This window comes from Primulina eburnea, chromosome 3 (genome assembly GCF_022965805.1).
Source record: "Primulina eburnea isolate SZY01 chromosome 3, ASM2296580v1, whole genome shotgun sequence".
Lineage (NCBI taxonomy): Eukaryota > Viridiplantae > Streptophyta > Magnoliopsida > Lamiales > Gesneriaceae > Primulina > Primulina eburnea.
Genome location: NC_133103.1, coordinates 7,915,598 through 7,933,289, shown reverse-complemented (window position 1 = coordinate 7,933,289; position 17,692 = coordinate 7,915,598). Strand labels below are relative to the sequence as shown.

At 34.5% G+C, this 17,692-nt stretch overlaps 4 protein-coding genes across 11 annotated transcripts; all 4 read right to left on the bottom strand.

Annotated features, from left to right (window-relative positions):
• Positions 1–306: 306 nt before the first annotated feature.
• On the bottom strand, positions 307–5,335 carry LOC140825947 (uncharacterized protein At2g24330-like). 7 transcript variants are annotated; one of them, XM_073188004.1, is made up of 7 exons: positions 5,134–5,335; positions 4,638–4,717; positions 3,803–4,063; positions 3,012–3,156; positions 1,417–1,526; positions 762–1,188; positions 307–675 (listed from the first exon to the last, which is right to left on the bottom strand). In XM_073188004.1, exons 3-7 carry the CDS (start codon positions 4,055–4,057, stop codon positions 413–415), a joined length of 1,200 nt encoding a protein of 399 aa, XP_073044105.1. In that variant the 5' UTR covers positions 4,058–4,063; positions 4,638–4,717; positions 5,134–5,335; the 3' UTR covers positions 307–412. The 7 variants fall into 7 exon arrangements, with proteins under 7 accessions (XP_073044105.1, XP_073044108.1, XP_073044103.1 ...); XM_073188007.1 differs by having other exon boundaries at positions 4,638–4,704; XM_073188002.1 differs by having other exon boundaries at positions 3,803–4,060; positions 5,134–5,334.
• Positions 5,336–6,961: 1,626 nt separating this feature from the next.
• Positions 6,962–7,943, bottom strand: LOC140825946 (putative cytochrome c oxidase subunit 6b-like). Its single transcript, XM_073188001.1, has 4 exons — positions 7,664–7,943; positions 7,466–7,563; positions 7,235–7,313; positions 6,962–7,111 (listed from the first exon to the last, which is right to left on the bottom strand). Exons 1-4 carry the CDS (start codon positions 7,808–7,810, stop codon positions 7,082–7,084), a joined length of 354 nt encoding a protein of 117 aa, XP_073044102.1. The 5' UTR covers positions 7,811–7,943; the 3' UTR covers positions 6,962–7,081.
• Positions 7,944–8,039: 96 nt separating this feature from the next.
• Positions 8,040–11,237, bottom strand: LOC140825944 (uncharacterized). The gene is made up of 4 exons (XM_073188000.1): positions 10,349–11,237; positions 9,436–9,501; positions 9,285–9,354; positions 8,040–9,084 (listed from the first exon to the last, which is right to left on the bottom strand). Exons 1-4 carry the CDS (start codon positions 11,050–11,052, stop codon positions 8,410–8,412), a joined length of 1,515 nt encoding a protein of 504 aa, XP_073044101.1. The 5' UTR covers positions 11,053–11,237; the 3' UTR covers positions 8,040–8,409.
• LOC140825943 (uncharacterized) lies at positions 11,237–15,900 on the bottom strand. 2 transcript variants are annotated; one of them, XM_073187998.1, is made up of 7 exons: positions 15,630–15,900; positions 15,439–15,506; positions 14,433–14,494; positions 14,195–14,344; positions 12,829–13,005; positions 12,456–12,623; positions 11,237–11,989 (listed from the first exon to the last, which is right to left on the bottom strand). In XM_073187998.1, the coding sequence occupies exons 1-7, from the start codon at positions 15,824–15,826 to the stop codon at positions 11,240–11,242; spliced, it is 1,572 nt and encodes a 523-aa protein (XP_073044099.1). In that variant the 5' UTR covers positions 15,827–15,900; the 3' UTR covers positions 11,237–11,239. The 2 variants fall into 2 exon arrangements, with proteins under 2 accessions (XP_073044099.1, XP_073044100.1); XM_073187999.1 differs by having other exon boundaries at positions 15,439–15,496; positions 15,630–15,769.
• Between the last annotated feature and the right edge of the window lie 1,792 nt (positions 15,901–17,692).

Sequence of the window (17,692 nt, the reverse complement as noted above, 5' to 3'; positions counted from 1 at the left end):
TTAGATTTATCCTTCAAATGATTCAGGACACAAGGTGGTCGGAAAAAAGCCTTCAAATATTTATCCTTTGGGGTCATGAAATGCAAATATCTTCGCCAAATCAAAACAAAATTAATTTATATATATATATATATATATATATAGTGAAACTGCCAATTCACGCATGATAACTTTGAACCAGTAATTAATTTCTTATAGATGTTCAGAAACAGCCAAATAACATGCTCTCAATCATATGACTAATTTATACAACAAAAATTTCATGTTCTCAATCTCATATTAGAAGTAAAAATTAGGTTTGTAATAAATAATGTCACAGGAAGAAACGGCCAACGTTCGTGTAAATCACGCCTGATTTTGCAATGCACAATCACACGATATGCTCAGTCCGATCCCAAAAAAAACGAGAATTTCAACTTTCGAGAATCTCGGCGGTAGCAGCTGAAGCTATAACAGCGGTAGCAGCAGCCACATCGCTCGTGCTCGGTGAAATTGCATCAGGATTCAAGTCATCTGCACCTGGAATGACTTCGGCATCATTGACAGGAGCCAAGGCTGTGATAGAAGGGGAACTCGAGCCCAATATATGTTCAGAAGGTTGTTTCGGCCCATTTAAAGCATTGCAATGAGGACAGTAGTAAGTTATGTAAGGAAAATCTTCCTTCCTTGCAAGCCCTGCAAATATTGATGAAAAAATTACAAATCCTTGCAACCACATCAGCATGATTTAACCAATACTTGGTCCAGAGAAATCTCTTTACCGTTGTGCATATGACAGTTTCCACAAATCAGTGCATAAGATTGTCTTGGATCCTCCCCCACAAGCAACGCAGCTAATCGAGCAATCCAGCCTCCATCATTTGTGTTCAAAGCTGTTTGAGGATGATGCTCCACAACCAACTGGTGTTGCTCAGAAATGGCAGCACCCTTAATTTCTGCTCTCGCAGCCATTTGTTCTTCAGGATGGTGAGCGGATGCACTTCCCGGGCTACTAGTTTTCGAATGGGACGCCTTCCTGTTTCGCAGTCCAGCAGTCCTTGCAACTTCCACGTCATTGCTTTTTCCGGTATGAACAGCATTGTTCTTAGCCTCATCTTCCACACGGAATTTCAGACCAGAATCCAAACCCAATTTAGATGCCAGTACAGTAGCAGCAGCTGCCTTGGCTGCTGGATCAGGGTCATACCTCTGCACTGAAGATTCCATATAAGAATATAATGGATGCAGTTATAATAGACCGTGTGTAGAAGAAAAGTTCCACCAGCCAACTATTTCTAGCCAATGTCATTTAACTATCATGCTAGCTTGTTCCAGTGACAGATACATAGAGAAGGGAAGTGCATAATGTAGTGGCGACTGACACAACAACACACAAATATGTTATCATAAATTAGAAAATAGCTTGTTTCACTCTACCTGTATTAGTTGTTGTGTAATGTAGTAATTTGTCTTCTCTTTAAGTTCATCTATTTTTGCCCGCCTTTCAGCACGAAGCTTTTCCAAAGTCATTTTGTCCTTTCGGTCACCTGTAAATGACAGAAATTTTACTTTCAGAACTAGAGCAGTCAAAGGAGACATCTTCCTCCAAGATAACATCGACGGATTGATTAAATGAATCATCCAGGAAGAGAAGCCACTAATGGGTGGGATAAAAACATGAGGATTCGTCCGTGTCTTATGCCTCATTTTCATATTGAAACTCTAAAAATAGGGACTAGAAAATAATCGTGCAGCCCATGAGATTTAACCCACACTGACCAGAATCAAGTACTCTGTGGTAGGAGAAAAGAAATGGATAATTAAGAAGGTCTGGAAACTGACTCTCTGTTCATCCCTCCCCCATTTCAAAAGCCGTCACCAATTAATCTTTTATGAAAGCCATCATCATATTTGCTACCCTACTTTTTGTCAAAATGATACACTGACAATAAATTAACAAACATTGAGATATGAAGCCGATTGCAACTAATCTACTCAACTAAAGGGCAGGTTAGAAAGCCAAATCAATTAGAGGTACGATCAATTTACAGAGAAAATTGCACTCCTGATCTGAAGTTATAAAACCTGGTTTTCGTTTGGTGGTTGAACTCAGACTCACTCGTTCAAACTACTTAGTTAATTTTGTGAATTAACTGAGAGGTAACTTTCGACAGTTGCATATTCTGCAATCTTTGAGTTTAAATCAAACTCAATGCCATCATCTGTTAATGCATGCACAAGAGTTCTGAAATCTTTAGTTCCTTGCATGATATAAAAGGATCAGAACAGTGCGTGATAGCACGTGCATGCTTATGCAAACCTCAAGGCTCAACCTGATGGCAGTAACATACAGATCCATATATGATTCGTCCCTATCCAGATTTCTCAGCTTGCATATTCAAATTTCATTATCAGCATTCCAGTTAAAACTAAATTCACGAGAAATAAACGGATACAAGTATAAAATTGTCTCTTCCAGTTTTGTATTTACACAACCAAAAAACAAATACTTAATTCAGATTTGATAGTAAAATAATTTTTGGCCTTGCAGATCCTGTCAGCAAGTATCCGTCTAGCTAAAACAATATAAATTCTAATCTTGAAATGAATTTGAAAAAATTAACTGTTTTAATGGGCCATATTCTGAAGGGCTACTTACAAAACGTTCAGGGTCCAGTTAGAACCAAACTCCAAAAGGAAAGAAATAAAAATTGATAATGATGACATGTGATAGTGTTCAAGACCAAAAGCAATGTAGCAATAGAAGCCGAGAACATATACTTGTCTAAAATCAGATAATGGCTCAGTGAACTCTAAAATCACAATCAAGTCAAGGATGATGAACCAGATCCTGGTTAAGGCTGGAACCACAAAAGCAAAAACACATAAATTATCGTAGCATGCAATTCCTTACAAAAATTCAGTACGAAGTGGCTTTCACATCCTTGTGCAGCTTCCAGGCATCAGATAAAGACAATGACAAGCAATTTTTTACAACAAAATAGAGTGTGAAGTGCACTTGAAATGCTTACGCATCCTGGTGAATCTTCCAAGTGCTGAATAAGTAAGGGATGATAATGCTGGAAGCAGAAACATGGGTAAGACTCTGAATGCCCTCATTTTCCAGTTCAAGTGTAACGATCTTGTGGTCATGATAGCATAAACTACTGCAACAACCTGAAATTACGAAACCTTCCATGAAATCAGAAAACACCAAAAATTAAGCTAAGAGAGCAAGGATAAAAGAAAAATAAAGCCTCTTTCATTTTCAACCCAACCATAATTATCAAAAACCACAAGGCCACAACGAAGGGTGAAAGACAAGAAGGAAAAATGTACAGGTTTCTATTAAAAATTAACGTGAAGACAAATCTTAATTTGAAATTAGATATCATAATTTATATATTCGAATAACATGTGTGTGTGTGAAAGAGTATATTGGTGTCAAATTTCTCCATATTTCAATATATAACATGATTAATGAAGCATTTTGAAAGATATAATGGTTCCAAGGATTCGCTACAAGTGTGGCAGGGTAAAATGCAGTTGACCCCAAAAAGCATTTATTACAACTCTCAATCTTAAGAAAATAAGGAGAAACAGCGATTATAACTAGCTAAAATTCTACGAACTCTGATAAAATAAACAACGATCAAAACAATACAGTCAACCGTAGTTTTTTGGAATAGGCATGGCTGTATTGGGAATCAGGGAATGTAATTAATCAAAAATAGTTAGCCAAATAAATATTGATTGATATTACTGTTGAAGCAACTGGATCCCGTAGCTCATCAGTCAAAGCAGTATAATAAAGGCACTCTACCTCAAATAGTACAGAAAAGGCAATCAATTGCCTAGTCATTCTTCGCCAACTTTGAGAACGCCTTGTAATCCTGCCAAGCACGGCAGCCTCTTCCTTTGATATATGTTGCAATCTCTTTTCAAAGTCGTCTCCATGTGCTCTAAAAAGTGCACCCCACAATCTTGACAGCACTCCTTTTTTCTCTTTCTTTGTTTTAATCTCAGTGTCTTTCGATTTGATGGCCTCCTCGACCTCATTCTTAGATTCTCCCGCCATTTCCTGCTAAAAAGTGAATATAGAACATATTTTAAAAAAAGAAGAAGAAAAAAGTGAAGTTAGAACATCTTTGACATGATCACAGGCAAACTTAAATAATTTCACTCATACTCCATGCCAGATTAGCATATTCCCTCCAAATTACCTGAAATTTCAACTGTATGTTGTTTTTCACTATTTGGTCAAACCTGTGATGATGGGACCGATTATCATCGAGTGGCATCAATTATAAGGAAAACAATTGTGGAATTGTTGCGATAGAATGTCAGTTTTGTTGTTAACAACTGGCTTAAGATAATTATGTTTGCTTTACGAACATTGTTTTTAGTTTCACAACTTTTTTCCCACTTTTTCAATACATCTTCTTGAATGAATGAGAAAATAGATCTAGTTTAGGCATTCATTGAGTTTTTCCATATGCGAGCACCAACTGATATGATCTTAAGAACTGCGACAATACATTTCCCATTTCGACCTTGGGAATGCGCCAACAAGAAGCGTTAGAGGAGCCAAACAAGACAGGATTAAATCAAAATATTCATTTCATAAGCCAAATGATACTAAAGTTGGTTGTCTTTACTTGAAGGAAATCTTCTAGTTACTAAGAGATCTTCAAGGTGAAAGCCAGCTCGACAGACCCACCACAACTGCAATGAAGCACTAAAATTACGAAAAAAAATACATAAGGTGGCAAACTGAAGATGGAGCAACAACCTAGCAGGAAAAAATCTAAGTCACATCACGAATAGCAAACGAAGCATGGATCAAACACTAAACAACAAACAAATGCAAACTTCCATCATACGACAACTCAAACGCCCCATAGCTTCCATAAAACGAAATATATATATATATATATATATATAATAACTAAAAGATCTTAGGAAAACTGAAAAAAAAAATGTCAAAATACGGAGATTCCATCTACTGTCACGATATGGGAAGAAATCAGCATATTCAAATTTCAAACAGTAGAATTACGATCGGAGCATACAATACTTCGGTGAAAGGCTTAGATTGGCCATCGACACAACATAGTAAATCTTAAATATGCCGAAATGATACAAATTATTCACCTTCAACCGGTCAATCAACTGTGCCGCTGAATCGGGGACACAAAATGAGAGAAAAATCCACCTACACTCGATGGACCGATTCAAACAGTGTGGAACTGTCGAGCCTTTTCGAATGTGTTGTGGTAAGGGAAATGAAAACTCGGAAACCTCACCATTCCCTCAGGAAACCCACGCGTATCTTTTTGAATATATTTTATTTAAAAACCAAATAAATAAATTAAATATGGATAGTCCTTCAAACTTTTATTACATTTTTCCCCCTTCATTTTTCAAATGTCCCGAATTAAAGACACTGTAGTAAAATTATAATTATAAAATATAAAATGGATCGTTTATACATTTCTTGATAAGTAATCAAAAATAATAATATGAGTAAAAATTATTTTATTTATTTTAAAAATTTATACCATTTTTTATAACAATTTTTAAATTTCTAGATATAGATAGGTATGGTGACCACACAATTAAGATAGTTCGTTTGCATATCTTAATTATAATATATAGTTACAGACAAGGAACGTGAAGAACATTTTTTAGTCTGAATTAAAAACTAAAATTAAACTCAAAGTTTTTGTTTATAAAATGAAATGTTAGAACCCGAATTCATAATTGCAACCGTAAGTTGAATTATTCGGTGGATCGTTAATTCATAATAAATATTCGTCAACTTAAAACTCAATAATTACAAGGGAAAGTACCCTTAATTACAATCAATCAACCAAATTTTTAAGAAATTATGAATAGTAAGAAAAATATAAACTAGAAGAAAAATTACATTTATTATCATGTAATTTGTAGGTTTTTTTTTAATCATGTTATCAGTTAATTAATAATCTTAATTTAATAACTTTTTTTTTTCGTGTAAACAGTCATTGACCTATCTTCAGACCTTGGATATATTAGCTCTTGTGCTAAAGAGATTAAGAATCTGATTAAGGAACCCACGCTATGCTAATATTATAGCTCACTCTCTATCTCAATTTATTATTTCTTCTCTCTCGCCATTTTGTTGGGTGAATGGGGATTTCCTATCTTGGTTGGTTAATTTGTATATGTGAACATTGTTTTTCTTAATAAAATGGATACATTTTACATAAATTTTTAAAATAGATAAGTCGTGTCACTTGTCATATCTATTATTTGACTCATTTTTTTTCAATTTTAATCACATAAATTTTTAAAATAGATAAAGTCGTGTCACTTGTCATATCTATTATTTGGCTTTCTCCAAATACTTAACTTCAATCCCAATAAAGTATCAAAAGTGCCGCACAAGAAAAGATCTTGATGTAGAGAACACGATTCACATAAATTTGCTTTGATGCACATCGAAAACACACACTCATCACATTTTTCCGAGTTGACAAAATTTTGTGTGAAACAATCTCACGAATCATATTTTATGATATTAATTCTTTATTTGAATTATTTATGAAAAAATATTACTTGTTACGTTAAAATTATTACTTTTTATTGTAAATATCGATAAAACTGACCCGTCTCATAAGATAAAAATTCTTGAAACAATCTCACAAAAAACTTACTCTTCCGAATTTATATTTTAGTTTAGGTAACTATAAATCTATATATTATATCAAATTGCATCAAATAATATTATTATTATTATATTCCTCGTCGTTAATAATTTAAGAAATTAAAATTATTTATTTAGTAACCGATACACTAATTTTTAAAATCTAAATGTAGTTACTATTACATTATCATGAGAACTAATCGAATTGCTAACCATTACCAAAAATTCAATAACTTACGAATCCAGATATTTATGATTATAATTTTCCTGACATTCGTGGAAAGAAATTCACACAAAAAATAATGTAAAAACGATTAGAATAGAATCTTTGTTTTATTAAATAGTAATACATAAACTGGTTAATTAAAAAGGTGATCACAACATATAAATAAAAAGCACAAATGGGTTAAGATTTTAATTCTCCTTGATGCTCCACTGATGAATCTGCGAAATCAGCAAGCAATTACTAATTGAATTAGATATACATTTTCAAAAATACATAATTTAACATTTCATGCTTCATTACTTACAATAATATATGGAAAAAGTAATATTATGATTAATTACCCATTCGGGACACATTGATTTGTAGTAGTCAGCAACCTTCTTGCATTCTTCTGCTTCTGATCCTTTTTCTTTGACGCACCTAATATTATTATTAATTATCATCTTTTACATTTCATTGAAACTTTTTATCTATGATTAAACTTATAAATTAATTAAGTACTTATCCATATTTTTATAAATATATTATTCATATATTATTTATTTCTCAGACAAAAAAAAAAATAGGCATACTTGTGATAGTCGAAGTAGCTGTCGTAGCAGCGGCGCATTTTAGAGGATGCTGTTTCTACCTCGGATAGGGCCTGCGATGCGTCGCTCTTGTTCATCACCTGTATCCATAGATTATGCTCATATATCGTGTAAATGGGACAATGAAATCATGAAAAAAAATTGATTCCAAAGATGAATGAAACGATGATGACGAAATACCTTAGGGTTGGTGGAGGAAGGTGGCGGAGCGCGAGACACGGGAGGAGATTGCTGCGGCGGGCTGGGAGCCTGCTCGCCTCTCGTCACCTTGTTCACATCTCGGGCCCTCATCCTGTCGTGAGGCTCCATCACTGATGCTGTCGACATTTTTTCTAATTATTATTGTTTCTTGGTAATAATTAAGTTGATCAAAACCAACCAAGTTCTTCCTGCTATTGCTGCAATTTGTGGACGGTTTCGAACCTTTTGTACAATGTAAAAACAGATATCACAAGTCATAAATAAAGTAAAGAAGAAGCAAAAAGTTGAATTTGGATAGAATACAGATTATTATAATAATCTTACTAACGAGGCATGTACGTACGTGTCGACTGAGTAGAGATTTTTCCACTCCATTTGAATTTGGGACTCGTGATTCATCATCCTTGGTATTTTTTTAATCGACGTGTTTCGAAACACGTGTGCTACGTACGTAGAAGATTCCTGCTAATTTAATGTATAATAAATATAAATACCGAATAAATATTGGTTGATTAATTTCATTAATAATAAACAAAACAGCAGAACAATTAATTATCTTGCGTGTCGGGTCGATGAAACGAGATGCCTTTAGAATACCATGAAAACATTTTAGATGGTATAAATTATTAATTTATCATGCATGTTTCGACTGAGACAGTTTGTCTAACTAGCGATGTGATGGACTGAAGCCCATCATCTGGATAAACACGGCCCTGAAATAAGACTCAACAAACTTTCTTCAACATCTCCAAGATGGATTCGGAATCCCTAATATCCTCGCTGTCTTGTGATTCTTCATTTACTTGAGAGAAATCAACACCGGTGTAAGTCCGAATACCAGGGCCATGTCCATTGCAATCCCTTGCTCGACCTTGCTGTGCTCGCCTGACTTCTCTCTGGTGTTCTGTCATCTCAGGTTGTTTTCTTTTCGTGCTAAAATTAAGCTTATCAAAGTCCTGTTGTGATCCATAAGTAGGATTTCCAATGTTTTCAACTCTTTTCGAACATTTGTTTAGTGGAGTTATCACCTTACTTCTCTGCAGCCTATTGATGCCATCTTCCATATGACAGGTTATATTGCATAGTTTTATTTTGCCACTTCTGTATAGCTTGTCTAACACAGGAAGTAGATTTTGTGGAAAATCCAACTTGATCTGTTCTCCATAAGTTGAATTCCAGAAACTAATGGTCGGCTCAGAGATGGTTGGATTCGGGTGATCAAGAGTTCTTTCCAGGAGGGGTTGTTGGAGCTTGAGCATGGAGGAGTCGAACTTCAACGATGACGGACATTGCAGCAAACGTCCAAGGATTCCATTCCACAACATTCGGAGTTGATCATTTGTGTTCTTGTCGAGTAGATGCATATCCGATAGCCACTCAAGCAATGGACTTGATGTACTCTGATGAGATATATATACATATATAAAAGCAAACATTTAATTATCTAGTAATTTACGAAGCAACAAAGCATATCAGTAGCAGCTAAATTTGTAATATTAACTGTAAAAACTAAATAGACCCTTGAGATGTAAACATAGCATAGCATTGTTTCTCATTATTTAATCTTCATGGCCAACACCGTGGTGACAAAATAGCATACCTCGATTAACATAACAACATCTTCCTGCCGCTGGAGGCATCCGACCAAATTGACCAATTCTGTGAAGAAGCTGAGATTCAAAAATTTTAAAAATAATAATTGATTCTACATTCCTCAAAAGGATGTTAAAACATAGAAGCACTGAGGATACCGCGATGCCAAAGAGAAATCAGATGGTTCGGTTCTTTTTTTATTCGTGCGGAACAGCTTCATACACCTGCGAGAGATTTAAGCCACGGACACACTATATGAAATGCTGTCAACGTTTTCACCAAGGAAAATATTAGGTATCTAATGGAAAAATTCGTTGCTTTCAAACTTCAAATTTCAAGAGTAGATACATTAAAACAAGAAAAATATAGGCCCCAAATAATCTCTTTGCCGGATAAAACACACAGACGGGGATTCTAGGATGCAGAATTACAAATTTATTTAATCATAACAAGCACAATTTGATAGGATTGAGAAATTACTTATTCATCCACAAACGAAAAGATAAAAGACCAGCAAAATATGGTACAATGTGCAGATATTTCACTAATAACACTAGCAAATTAATTTTTGAAAATATTAAAAAATTAAATATCGCGAGTTCCCATTTAGGATCCAAATGTAAATTTCCAAGATATATAAGTCCATTGATTCTCAGTTGTATAACTCACAGTACCATTTATGTCCATTAGCAAGATCCAAAAGAAAACAAAGGTTAAATTGCCCTTCTTTCCAAGTAAAAAATGCAGCCTGTTCTGCAATTAGATCCATTGTTTGGGGGGATTCATAGTACTATTATCAATTAAAATAATTTATGGTTGGCTTTGGTTGGACTAAAAAAATGAACAATCCAGGCTCTGTTTATAAAAAACCACATTTTGATTGGTCATGTTGAAAATGCATCATTCATGGTTTCTCACCTAAGAGGTAAGATCATAAGTTTACAGTAGCATATTTGTATACATACATCACTACAAGTACTACAACAACATCCAGTTCAATTTTTACCTCTTTGGAAATCAGAGAATATTTGCAGATTTGTGCAGTTCAAACAGAAATTTTAACATGCTTACCGAGCTGCTAACAACATGCCATTTTTTCTGACATATTTTCTGCCATCATAATCTGTGCTTTTGCTTTCTTTGGAGCGTATGCTCGACGTCAATTGCTTCAAAATCAATATAATAATGCTTCCACAAAGTAGAACAAACTCATCAATGTTTTCCTGATGGAGATCATTTCCGCTGCCAACTGTTAATATAGTTTGTTCGATAAATCCATTCAATATTGCACAAAGATCCTCTAAGAAATTCGTGATGGGGAAATGAACAGTCAGAGAAGCCCGTTCAACAGATGCATAAAGCAACTTCCATGGTTCGACAACAATCTGAAGATTGAAATTGATATGAGAAGAAGACCACGCGGAAAAGGGATATGCGAGGAGAAGCAGTACAAGAGAATATCCAATATTGTTCGCCTCTGTATTCAGAAATGATCGACAGTTTTCACCATCAATAAAGTCTTTGAGACAATTCGCTAGAACCACCCAGATTTGTAGGCCGTCAACCAAGGTGACTCCATACAATGAACATACAAATGCCTTAACAACTTCATGAGAATGGTACGAAGATGATAGAAACTTCATATAGTCCTGCATCTTCTGTAATAGGGATTCATGTTCAAATTCCTTGGAAGATGAATTTATAATAACAGAGAAATAGAGAATACTTAGGTACACTAATGGTGTAACCTTCTCCTCAAAATCGAAAGAGCACATACTCGGTACTATTGCGCGTTTAATCTCAGAAGCAGGCTCTGATTTTTTAATGCACGTAAATTCTATTCCCAGTTTGTAGAGAGGAGATTCCAGAATGGATGATTCCAATCTCTCGGTCACCACCTCTAAATATGTAAGGCATATGCAGGAGTAATAGTGGCTGCAATGATCTACTGAATTCACATTTTCACATACTTTTGCCAGGAATCTGAAAACTGGTATTCAAACACTGCATAATGTCATCATAAGTAATGGAGGCACCTGCTATAGATCTTTGAACTGCTTCGAGAATAGATTCAAATAATCTTAAGACAGCTTCATTTGCCTGTCTTCGACCTTCAGGATTACCGGTGGAATTTGTCTCTTGATTTAGAAGAATAGATATCATTTTTAAGAGCATGTCAAGCTGGCAGAGGTTCCAAGGAGAACAAATCACTGGATAAGGTCTCAAAGGGTACTTACCAGACGAAAGACTACTGACTGAGGTATTTTTAAGCAATAATGTAAGGGTTTCCTGGTTATACGGGTCCGCAAAATTTTGCTGATTTTTCCCCAGTATCATAGCATGAAGGAGATCCAAACAGAAGTATAACAAGATGTTCTTGCTGTCTGCACCAGCTAGAAAGACTAATTCAATTATAGGCTGCCAGACATTTTTTATCACCAACTGACAGCTAACAAAACCTTCGAGTTTATGTAGAAGATAAGACCATGTGCTCAAGCAAGATGCATGGACTGACACATCAAATTTACTTGACATAATTCCTATAAGGGGTGTCATAATAAGCTTAATTCTTTTCAAATATTTGTCAGATTTGGTCCAATCGCTGTTGCCTTCAAATGTACTCAATACTACATCACCATGTTCTGAAGCAAAAATACTTGGGCTATTAACTGGAGGCTCTATCAAAGCATCAATGAGACCTTCCCATGCAACCTGCAAAGAATAGGAGGGGCAATAATTTGCCTTAATCACATGATGAAACTTGGTTCAACTGCATAAATAGCGTCTTATCTTACTTTTTTCATTTGGATATATAACTTCCTATGGCAATGATTATACTTCATAAAATGAGGAACTTAGGAACAACATTAACGACCAAGGTACCTATGATACTGCTCCTGCTGTTTAATATACTAATCTGGACAACAATAAATGTATAGCATAACAAGAAATAAAACTAGAAAAGTGAACAAAAAAGCTACACCTATTTCAATAAAAATCATGTTAATGTCGTGAACAAAATTCGAGACTCTCACTGTCCATTCAACTTTATACAAAATGGAAAATGACATGATATAAAAGGAGATGAAGAATGTCACATCAGGTTTAAAGACCACTATCATGTTAAAGGTGATCTTAAACATAAACCTTTTTTAATTCTTTATCACTGAACAAATACCAGTGAAGCAATCTGAACTTGTGAGTCAAAATCTGAGAGCGTCTGCTCGAGAATTTTCAGCATCTCATTAACCAGATGCTTGTTCTTCATTGCATATGGTCCAAGTAGACGAATAAACCAACCCCATGCTTGAAGACTCTGAATCTTCATCCCCTGGTGTACTAGTCCCTTCATAGACGAGAGTAATTTTTCTTCAAGTCTAGTAGAATTGCCTGCTTAAATTGCATCACGTATTGGATTAAACACAGAAAAAAAAATGTAAAACAGAAACAAATTTTGAAAATAATTATATCCAGGAAGTTGAATCGAGACTCATGCCGACTGCTGATGGAACACATTGCAGTATCCATAGCAAGGGATTCAATAACAGTACCTTGGAGAGAATAACTGGTGGAGGGCATATTATTGGTTTAATCTTTAGCAAACATCTTTCTGACATATCTCTGTCTCTTTTGTCAACACTAACAAGCCGTCTGTAAATGGGAGGCATCCACACGCTAGAAATACTTCTCATCTCTTTAGTTAACGAACTAGTCAACTTCACCACAGCCTGTCATAGCAGAATTGATGAGTATTGGTAACGAAAACATGGCCATGAAAGAACATGGAATACCTCCATCAACCCATGTGTATAGGATAAGCATTATTCGTCAATTATGCACCTATACATTGCAAATAGGGCTATACCTGGTAAAAGTATATATCTGTAATTTAAGGAGTATTATGATGTTCAAAATTTTAAGAAGGGTGATACAAGCAAAATGCACTATCCAGCAAACAACCAGAAATCGGAAGAACTTTGGGAGCTTATGATGAGGCACAATGAGACCCATCCCTTCAATAAAGCGTGTGTGTTGACTGTGAAGCTCACTCTGTGATGAGCCCAATTGATCAAGACACCCATTAAGCAAGTGTCCAAGTGAGAATTGTGAACTCAAAGTCCAATACAATCTTATAATAATTAATGTTTTCTAAGTTTAATGAATATTTATTTAATTATTATTCAATAATTTGTAAAATACCTATTTAACAATATATAACAAAATTTTATTCAAGCACTTAGATTATACAATACTATGCTTTAGCGCACCTTCGGCCTAAGCTATACAATATCCATGAATGTTAGTACACCATAAAGCTCCAATAACAATGACGTGTACCAAAAGATAAAGTTATGGAGTGAGTAAGCATATAAACGAGGAATCTTGTATTCGTGTGATCTTTACCATTTGATTTGTTGTTTAAATGATTGCTGCAAAATAATGAATAGCATTTTATCTCCTTCATTTTTTAAGCAGAAAGTGATTATATTGATATTTTAGAACTGTAATCCTCAGATTAAGAATATTCATGAGAATGCATATATACAAAAATTACAAGTTTTTGCCCCATTGATGATCGGTATGCAATATCTAACATTAAAATTTCTCCAAATAAAAAATTATTTTAATGATGATTTGTCGCATGGACAGAAGGCATTTTTGGCACACAATTGAGCAAATCATTTGGCCTTGTACTCAGTTATCAACTGCAGAAAAGAGCATAATCTCAAAAGGTAACTCTTCTATTTCATAAGGTGGTGCGGTTTAGTAGATATTCCTCTAAGCAAGAAGCAAATGGGATTTTCAAATGTCTCAGCAGGCTTCAAAAAAAATTGCTGAGTATTGCAGGCAACAATTTTAAGATCGGTACTGCAATTAGAGGCGAGCCAAATATTATGAAGTACACGAGCACGACACCTGCATCGCTTCGAATGTTGTTGAGAGTGAACCAATTGGATTGTCGATGGCATGGACGACTGCCCTTAACAAAGAGTGAAGGTGATGATCCAGTATGGATGAACTAAATTGTTGGATTGATATACACCATACCCCTAAATTACAAACAGACTGCAACCAACAAAATCAAACGGTTATTGATCATGTCTAAGAGAAGTATTATGAGCCTAATATATTGTGGAAACCAATATCAACTAACCTTGATTTTAGTGGTTGTAATGACCTCTACCAGCGATTGAATTACTACGTTAACATCATCACCTGTATAGGATATAAATGGAAACGTCAATCAAACAAACTTCTCCAATAAATTTCTTTATGTTATTATGCACATGGATTTACCATTCTAACAAACAATACAAGTATTTTGTATCCATTGTTGTTACATCATGTGCATGATAGCACAGTCACTTGGTGGTTATGTGCACACACAAGAAATTATAAAAAGACGCCAACACATTAATAACTTCAATTAAGCAGAATAATTGGCTTCTTGGGTAAAATTTCACACATGTGAATAGGCACATATATGTGTAAGTAATACATCTGTAAATAACAAAGAAATGTTGATTCCTCAGCTTGAGCATAGCCATGGTTAACAGATTGAATCAATCTAGAATCAATTTGAATTCGGTCCATTTTAATCCGAGACATGAATCGAATTCAACAACAATAGCGAATTGAATTGGGTTGCTCCAAAATGGATTTGGAACCATTACAAGCCGGCAGCTATATACACTGCAGACACACACACACACACACACACACACAGATATATATATATATATATATATATATATATATATATATATATATATATATATATATATATATATATAATTGACATGAGACTTATATCTAATTTTTTTAAATATATAATTGTTTTTTTAAAAAAAAATTATCACAAATTTCGTCTCAATCCGGTCCAATCTGATTTCAATCCAACTTAACACAATTTTGATTTTGGATTGGATTAGACTCTCAATCCGGTAAATCCAGAACCGATCCAATCCAGTATCATACAGGATTGGTTTGATTTCATCTTCTGTCAATTCGGAACTGGTTTGAAACAGGTCAGGTAACATGTCTACCTGAACTGATCATCTATGTGGACAACCTCACTCAACTTAATGATAAAAGCAAATAGATTCAACAGTTAAACAGTGCTGAAGAAGAATAGACAAAAATGTAATAAATCTACCTACCTCCAAGTGCGGCCAAAATATTAGGGTCGTAAATCATAAATCCCAAACACTTTAAAGCCTGCGCAGCGCTATAAACCACGAACCAGTGATCAACAACATAATCCAAACTTGTCCAACAATTAAAATAAATCTAATCCCATTTTGAAAAAAAAAATAGAGCTCGATAAAATAAAAGAGTGGGCTAGACGTACATTTCTTCATCGTTATTAAAGATATCTGGAAGAAGTGAGAACAGTATAGCGTGAGATGAATCCGCAAATTTCTGAATGGAAGAAGAATCAAAAGCTGAGATTTGTTGCAAGTGCAATAATTTAGGGTACGCTAAAGCTTTGTTCCCTGATGACAGAAGAGCTACAATTTCTTCCATTTGCTCTATGAAATCCGCCATTGCTAGGGCTTTTCTGATGAAAGGCAAGACCTTGTCGTCTGCTGATACGAGTTTATCGATTCGCGCCAAAAAATTTGCCGAATTGTTCCATTCGAAGATTTTTTTTATTTAATAATAATTTTAAAAATAATAAAGATTTGGTTTGTCATAGCCATAATTTAGTCTTATTCCATAAAGTAATATTATTAAAATAAAAAGTAATATCTCAAATAAAAGATTCGTGTCACGAAATTCGTACGGTGCATGAATTTATGCTTGTATTCTTGTCTACTTGTTGGGTCAGCTTGGTAAGAGGCTGACCCATCAAGATATAGGGCATGTCCTACTCTCCTTGACACTGGCCAACCTAGAATTTCATTTTGGGATCTGTTTACCTTTATTTGGAGCACTGGCCCAAAATATTGGCCATAACATGTTTGAACCGGAATAGTATCCGGCCCAAGCCCAGTTAACAGAATCTTACCTGAGATATTAGGCATGAGTCGAAGTTGAAAATTTTGGGTCCATCGAATAAAAGGCCGCAGTTTTTTCTTTAATAAAATTTTGTGAAAACTTATCAACATAATATTTATTTGTATCATTTTTCAACTGATAAGTCCTCAATATTTTTATCAATTTTATCTCAATTATCTGGATAATCTACACTCAAATAGAAAAAATCTCTTGATTCATATATTATATGCTAATCATCTTCAATAGTATTAGCACTATCTTTTTCATTCAACATATGCATATTGAAATTTGGAAACAAAAAATCTGAACAGGAATTCTTAATACTAAATTTTAATTATTGAAAGTAAAATATAATATTTAAATTTGATTACCTAAATCACATGTTACTACGAAATCAAATTGAAAGAAATAATAAATATGAACTTTATTTATATGTTTAGATATCAGTATAAAATTAACAAAATTGAACTACTTTATCATTAAAATTGTTTTATCAATATAGTAGAATAAATATTGGTTTTGGTATTTATTTCAAATTAGTTAAATAAAATATTGTATAATTATATTTAAAATATTTTTTGAGGTTCCATTAAAGCATAGACCATGGCCGTCTCACGTGCCTCGTTTCAAGTACGAGCCTGCCGGCGAAATGTTTGAATGCAAGAAGAAAATTATATATAGAAATAAGATCTTTTCATTTACTGAAAATAAATATTTATGTGATCAGGTAAAAATGGGTATGATATGCGTTGGTAATTTCACCGAGTCGGTTTACGAAAATGATGAGAGATGAAAACACAGCGAGATGCGTCCAAATAGAAAAATTTTCTCTCGAGAAAAAATGATGTATCCTGCAAACACAAAGATAACTACGTGAACGTACGTCGGAGAGAGGTCTGACACAGCCACTCCGATGCTTAAGTCAGTCATGAATAAAGAAAATCAATGTAGCAAGGAGAAATGTTGTATTAATGATGTATATCAGAGAGTAAATGATGGGGGGCAGAATATATATGAATGAATTCTTCCATGTTAATCAAACCTGATATTTATAAAAAAAAAAAAAAATTCAATTATGACATTGTTTTTAGTGCTAATTTACTAATTATAACAGGATGATTGCTCATAACCTGCTTTTCTGACACCTACTTGTCAAACTGTCTCTTTCTCCTTGTCAAATCTATACGATTTTGTCGGTAATGATTACTCCAATAAGGTACCACATGCTTGTGCACTCCGATAAGGCCATCACCCGAGAACTCGTCTGAAAGTCCGAGCTTCTGGTAAGCCATGGAGATGATGTTTAGTGCATTCATTTGCCCGGTTATTATCGGATCGGCCCCAAAATTTTCATAACCTGATTAATAACCCGATATAATCCAATACCCATGACCAGGGCCTCCCCGGGGGTAT